We start from the raw sequence: 6739 nt of genomic DNA, 5'->3' as shown, positions 1-6739 counted from the left end.
GGGATGGGCTGGGATGGGCAGGAATGGCCTAGGATGGGCAGGGATGGGCAGGAATGGCCTAGGATGGGCTGGAATGGGCAGGGATGGCCTAGGATGGGCTGGAATGGCCTAGGATGGGCTGGAATGGGCAGGGATGGGCTGGAATGGGCAGGGATGGGCTGTGATGGGTAGGAATGGGCTGGGATGGGCAGGAATTGGCTGGAATTGGCTAGGATGGGCAGAGATGGGCTAGAAGGGCGTGCGGATGGGCAGAAATGGGCAGGTATGGGCTTGGATGATGAAGTATGTGGTAAGATGAGATACCTAGAACCCTACACATTAGTAACTGTTTGGTATGTACATAGTTAATATATTTACAAGTGTCAGTGTGGTTATAGTCATTAGCATAGTGCTCATTAGCATATTTGTGACTCGCTACATGCCGCCTTTACCTCATCGACCTACAAGACAAAATGGCGTCGTCAGTGCTTTTTCCGGCGAGTGCGAGATTTCTCTCCGGTTTTCGCCACTTCAGCAGACTTTCCCGCGCCGCGCCGGCCTCCTTCACCTCGCTATGCCGTCCTCACAACCACAGCTTATCCACCACAGCCAGAAACTTCAGCCAGCCGACGCCACGGGCCGAGAAAGCCAAGTAGGTCAACGTTCAAGCGACCGGTATATAGTAGACTCGGTCACAGTCATGTAACGTTATGAAATTCCGCATCAAAAACTCTTTTTTTTTTTTTCATAGGTTAAGTCTGTTGTCTTGTGTCATGGTATGGGTTATATCCCTGATAAGTAAGTATGCACGTCATAGATTGTCTTCAACATGTAATTCTTAAATAACTGGTTATACGAGTTTTGTGTGTCATGTAAACTAGTGACTGTGTAAACTTTATCCTTAATCGGCCCCCAAAGGACTTTCCTTGCATTTATTTGTTCATGTAAATGTGCCAGGTTTGCCTCTGGTAGCCTGGCCCTGGATTCAGCGCCAGCCCCTCAATTTGACTTTCTAAGAGGGGTGTCAATCACTCAAATTGTAAAACTTTCCTCTGGGGGCATGTTGGCCCTGAATCAGAGGCCCTGGCAAAAGTCTGGCACCCAGGCTAGCCCCTGGAGGCTGCTATATGATACTAATACCCCCCTCCAGTCATGTTGTAGGTAGCAAAGAACCAGCCAGCAGGCTTCTACTTTGGAACCCTGATACGAAGAGAAGAGTTAGTTGTCCAAACATAACACTTAAAAAACTTATAGAAACTGAAACAGGCTTAGAGAGCCTAGAACTTATCTCTGCGATGAATGACAAACAGTTTTGGAGATCAAACTTTGTATGCTCCACCTCTTCGGAGGATGATAGATGATGATGATGATGATGATACCCCCCTCCCCACCTCTCCAGGGTAACAGTACACTACAGCATGGCAGACGGCAGTACTGTCACGGTCCAGTCTAAGGAAGGGGAGAACCTGCTGGACATCGCTATAGAGAACGACCTGGACATCGATGGTTTCGGTAAGACAGTCCGTAAATACATGTACATGGGAGAGAGTGTGTCAGTCTTCAGGTTATCAAAAATGTGTTTGTCTCACCTGCACAGGTGTGTGTGTGTGTGTGTATGTGTGTGTGTGTGATGGTGACAGGTGTGTTTTTACCTGCGCAGGTGTGTGTGTGTGTGTGTGATGGTGACAGGGGTGTTTTACCTGCGCAGGTGTGTGTGTGTGTGTGATGGTGACAGGTGTGTTTTACCTGCGCAGGTGTGTGTGTGTGTGTGTGATGGTGACAGGTGTGTTTTACCTGCGCAGGTGTGTGTGAGGGACGTGTGTGTGTGTGTGATGTGTGAGTGTGCATGTGTGTTACAGTATGTGAGGCTGACAGGTGTGTTTGTCTCACCATCCTGCCCAGGTGTGTGTGAGTCTTCATGTGTCTGTGATGGTCACAGGTGTGTTTTGTCTCACCTGTGATGTTATCCAGTGTCTACCTGCCTACAGGTGTGTGCATGTGTGTGTAATGACAGGTGTGTTTTACCTGCCCAGGTATGTGTGCATGTGTGTAATGACAGGTGTGTTTTACCTGCCCAGGTATGTGTGTGTGTGTGTGTAATGACTGGTGTGTTTTACCTGTCCAGGTGCGTGTGTGTTATGTGAGTCTAACAGGTGTTATCTCACCTGCCTTCAGGTGCATGTGAGGGTACGCTCGCCTGCTCCACCTGCCATCTCATCTTCCAGCAGCCGATTTACGACCAGCTGGAGGAACCGACGGACGAGGAACTGGACATGCTGGACCTGGCCTTCGGGCTCACTGACACGTAAGGGGTTCTTTAAAGATACGTTTCCTTTTGCAAAGAAAAGCCTGCTAAAAGATTTTACAGCCAGATGAAAAAAAACAACATGATTATAGCACATGCCAGATGAGGGCTGTCATGGTTATTGTGGCCATGTTTGCAAGCCTTGAAGATAGCCTTGAATGATCACCGTAAGGGTTCATCTTATCAGCACAGAGGACACAAAACATACTTGACAAGATAAGCCAGAGATACATATAACCTAATTAGGGTAGCATGTCGGCAGAATGTACTGCACCTGCGCAAATCTTGTGATGTATTGTGCATAACACTTTGGCAGAACTTCTCATATAAGGTTAAAATCCCGTCTGTAGTTTCCAAAAGTTATGTAGGAAAAGGTATCCTCTGCAACAGGCAAAATTCTGATGCAACGTTGACCAGACATCCATCGAAAACCGTGAAAAATCAGGGTTTTGCACAGGCGCAGTACATTCTGCCGACATGCTGGTCATGATAGGATACAAGGTTCTCACTGTCTGTGTACTTAGTCTAGTATATTTTGTAATCCTGTCTGTCTGTGCTGCAGTTCCAGGCTAGGCTGCCAGGTGTGCGTAACGAAGGCGTTGGACGGGCTGACGGTCAAGGTGCCGGAAGGAGTGGCGGACGCACGGGACGTCTGACGTCTTCAAGGAACTGGCCGGCCTTCTTAAAGGCTGCAACCCTGAAACTCAAGGAGTCTTCTCTTGTTATCACTTTCTTCTGTGAAACTCAAGGAGTCTTCTGTGTGATTATCACTTTCTGACCATGACTTTTCAGTGAACGCAGACTGTGTGACAGAATCTCATCTGTAGGTGATTTTAGCTTGAACAATGTCAGCATAGTTTTAAGTCCACTAATAAGGGGTCCTATTTTGTTATTGTCCATACAGTAGAACTGTGTAGTAGGGTGATGGTCTGTTTTGTAGACCGGTAGGTGTGAAAGGGGTGAGGAAACTCTTTTGTACACAGAACCGTGCCTATCTAGGTTAGGGTTAGGATCAGGCATGGTTCTGGATAGTTTCTGTATATCCAAGAATGTAGATTTTTCCAGACATCGTTCTGGATAAAGCACAGTTCTGGATACAACACTTCCTTTCTGAACTGGAAGCCTTTGTCCAAATTATGGTTTAGATGTGGATTTCTTTTACTTTTACTTTAGGTTATTTTGGAATGTACTAGTAGACAGTGTCTGGTTAGAAGTTATAGAAACTGCATTTTTTTGGTCAGTCCACTATCAGCATTTTACAAGATGTCTTGTGCATAAGAATTTTCTAAGAATTAATCACAAAAGTGTTTTTTTTTTTCAAAGATTGGTAACTGAGTTCTGAAGGATGAGATGCTACAGGACATTAACATTACAGACCAACTGTGAAACTTGCAGGTTTGAATACAGTCAAAATCAGGAAGAAAATGTTTGCTAGTCTGGGCACGAAATTCTATGTAACAAGTGTTAAAGTTGTCTAAAGCCAGTATGTGTAATATTTCAATTTCTGTAAAAGATGGCAGCAGACAATACATGTATGAGAAATAAAATCATGTACTTTACATTCAAAGAGCACAGAATACAGCATTTTCTACTGGAAAGACAATACTATTAAAGTATTTCCAACCATTTCTGTACCCAGTGCATTTCCAGCTGTTCTCTAATGTACCAGAATTATAAACTCAGATTTCTACTCATGCAGTCATGTCAGTTACAAATGTATGTGTCTGTGTGACATCAATAACACTGATTTGATTTGATTTATTGAGATGCCCTTTAGCCCCATGAGGGGCTAATCTTCCAGGGCTCATTAACAGTACAACACATGAAAACGGTTCCTGACAAAAATAGTCAAATGTCAAAGGTACCTTTTATATAATGAACAAAGACGTTTGGCCAACAATACACTTCTGATGATGGCATTCGACTATTTGTGGTATTTCAGTGTTATTGGTGTCATTATTGTCTTAATGACTTGTTTTGAATTCTATTGATACCACAGAATTAGTAAAACATATCATATTATCAATGACCAGCCAGTGTAGGCTACAGTGTTGTCTTAAACCCCACCATGCCTTTCCTAATGTGATCTCCATACAGCTTAAAGTTTATACAGTGGCAATGATCTTTGCTTCCTTTCTACTGTAGTTTAGGCTTTGAAGCAATAGAGGTATTTAGTAGTGAGTTTTTGGTTTTAAGAGTACATATAATAAAAAAAACAGAATTTTGATGTTGTAGGCAGGACTAATGTGTGTGAGGGGGTAAAGATTCCAATCTGCGATTTGGCTGGCAGAGATCCCGATTTGAGTATTAACATTTTCAGAACTTTTTGCCTTTAATTCATTATATTTTAATGAATGATTATTAAAGTCTTACCGATTAAGTCTGAAGTGGCTACCGATGAAACTTGATCGTGATCTCTACTAGTAAAAGTAAAATCACCAATTCTGCCAGACTGCAATCTCTACTCCGACATATATATGTATGATAATGGTATAATACTAGTATGGAGATACCTTCTACCCATGGATATACAGGTATATAGTAAATAATATACAAAGTATGGTATATTATATATATTTGACATGTTTAATGGACTAGAATTTGATTTTTCAGTAACTAGTGATGAAATAAAGTTCTCTTATATTTACATAATGAGAACGTGTTTCTTTCTGTAGATCTAAGTTTTAATAGTAATTCATGAAAGCAATTGCAAGAATGATACACAAACGTATATTTTTTTAAGTTCGTCAAGTTCGGACTAGCTGCTGCAGTACCGCACTAAATTGATGGAGGGCGCTGCCGAGCGGTGCAAAAACAATCATAACTTCATGACAAGTTTCGTACTATTAAACTTGGCATCGTCAACGGAAGTATATTGGACGGTTAAATAGATGTACACTAACGTTACATGTATAATCAACTTGAATCTAGGATTTCATCTATGATTTTATGATACTTATGCTTTATTCTGTTAGGCCACACCGCCTTAATTTTATGGATGATCACGTCTTCCGAGGCTCTGGCCTGGCTTTAGGCCTGGGTAGTCCATGGTGGTCAGCGACAATGAGGACCGAAGCTCCAAGACTCAAGAACACAGTACATACATACTGTGTCGATTCATAAATTCCGCAAAAATTCAGCATGTGCCGGCCTGTCGTATACGTCGCTATGTATAATGCGCCAAATTCACAATATACCGGCTTTGTATTCCTGTGGTTTAGTAACATTTTTATTTTTCTCTTTTTTTTCGCCCGCGCGCACTAGTTTGAGGGTCTTCAGAAGATGTCATCCATAAAATTAAGGCGGTGTGGCCCGGCCCGATAGCCCCGTCTGTTTACCCTGTATCATGTGTACGTCACATGACTGGTGGTGCCAGTGCGGAAGTCACAAGTAGCGTAGGTCAGAGCGGAACTGCGGCGGGACGCTACAAGTCAACACTCCAACACTCTGGTTCCGTGTTTTCAGTTCCTGTAGTCCTGTAGCTGTTTATAAGCCAGAGGAAGAGTTCTGGGTTCCAGTTTTTAACTCCCGCCCGCCGCAGTTCGATCGACATGTTTCTCTTCAAGACTGTTCTGCTGGTTGTTCTGGTGGTCTGGAGATGTTACGCAACTTTAGGTACGAGTTTAGACAAAATCTTCTCAGCTATTCTGTACTCTACTGTCTTTACCGTAGCCTTTAGCGCAGAAGGAACGATTTTATTTTACACCCTAGAGCTTGAAATGCAGAGTACACGTCTTAGTAAAGCCAGTAGGTAACGTAGAGACTGAAATATTATGCAACTTTAGGTACGACTTTAGGAAAACCTTTCAGCCAAAACTGTACTGGCTTGGTCTTTACCCTTGTCTTAAGTGTAGAACGAACGATTTGATTGTTCACCAAGGACTAAGAGCTTGAAATGCAGTCTCGGTGCATTGTCATTGCAAAATCAGTAGATATCGTACATGTAGAGAGCTGAAAGAAAAGCTGCACAATTTAGGTCCCTCCGAGCACCACTGGAACTAGGTCATGCTTCGCAGTCGGTTTTAGGCTCTTTGTTGTTGTTTTTTATTCCTTAGGGAATAGAGAGGGTGGTTTCGATCATGACAAGGAGGCTCTGCTTGATCCCAGCAACATTGTTTCTGCTTTTAGGACCTTTTAGAGTTATTTTTCCTGCCGTACGTTTCAGTCAGTCACCCTTAACGTACGTTGCCGCCTCGTGAGGCACAGTTTAGTGACACCTGCCTTTGACTACAGATAAGGTGTTCAAAGTACACAGTCCGGCATATTTACCTGCCCGACTACCTGGCTATGGCTGTGCCGCATCCACACAGTCAGCACAAACTCACAACTCAAATTTGAAGGTCTTCTGCACAGAGCTTGGCAGTATGTTTTTTTTTTTGCATGATTAATTTTTTCAGTGTGTCAATAATTTGTGCCAATAATTGTCTAGTTATTGATTTATTGACTGTTGATGTA

The 6739-nt window shown here is 43.1% G+C and overlaps 2 protein-coding genes and 1 long non-coding RNA gene across 3 annotated transcripts in view; 2 read left to right on the top strand and 1 right to left on the bottom strand.

Annotated features, from left to right (window-relative positions):
- The first annotated feature begins 438 nt into the window (after positions 1–438).
- Positions 439–3970, top strand: LOC109469432 (adrenodoxin-like). Its single transcript, XM_019767949.1, has 4 exons — positions 439–631; positions 1379–1491; positions 2155–2284; positions 2847–3970. The coding sequence occupies exons 1-4, from the start codon at positions 453–455 to the stop codon at positions 2938–2940; spliced, it is 516 nt and encodes a 171-aa protein (XP_019623508.1). The 5' UTR covers positions 439–452; the 3' UTR covers positions 2941–3970.
- On the bottom strand, positions 3300–4938 carry LOC109469433. The gene is made up of 2 exons (XR_002140191.1): positions 4107–4938; positions 3300–4027 (listed from the first exon to the last, which is right to left on the bottom strand). It is a non-coding gene; the product is annotated as an uncharacterized LOC109469433 (long non-coding RNA).
- Positions 4939–5661: 723 nt separating this feature from the next.
- Positions 5662–6739, top strand: part of LOC109469424 (phospholipase B1, membrane-associated-like) — a 15808-nt gene continuing 14730 nt past the window's right edge. Inside the window, exon 1 of the mRNA XM_019767936.1 lies at positions 5662–5899. Within this exon, the coding sequence (XP_019623495.1) occupies positions 5836–5899 (64 nt within the window). The 5' untranslated portion in view covers positions 5662–5835. The remainder of the gene's footprint in view (positions 5900–6739) is intronic.

The sequence above is a fragment of the Branchiostoma belcheri genome, unplaced genomic scaffold (assembly GCF_001625305.1).
Source record: "Branchiostoma belcheri isolate BF01 breed outbred unplaced genomic scaffold, Haploidv18h27 scaffold202, whole genome shotgun sequence".
In the NCBI taxonomy this organism is placed as follows: Eukaryota; Metazoa; Chordata; class Leptocardii; order Amphioxiformes; family Branchiostomatidae; genus Branchiostoma; species Branchiostoma belcheri.
Note: the sequence above shows the minus strand (reverse complement) of the source record. Positions and strands in the feature narration are given on the sequence as shown.

What these genes read in the sequence shown, in the direction of transcription:
- LOC109469432 (XM_019767949.1), top strand. Translation starts at nt 453, where the DNA reads ATGGCGTCGTCAGTGCTTTTTCCGGCGAGTGCGAGATTTCTCTCCGGT. An exon ending in CCACGGGCCGAGAAAGCCAA is followed by an intron (nt 632 to 1,378) that starts GTAGGTCAACGT and finishes CCACCTCTCCAG; the next exon opens with GGTAACAGTACACTACAGCA. An exon ending in CCTGGACATCGATGGTTTCG is followed by an intron (nt 1,492 to 2,154) that starts GTAAGACAGTCC and finishes ACCTGCCTTCAG; the next exon opens with GTGCATGTGAGGGTACGCTC.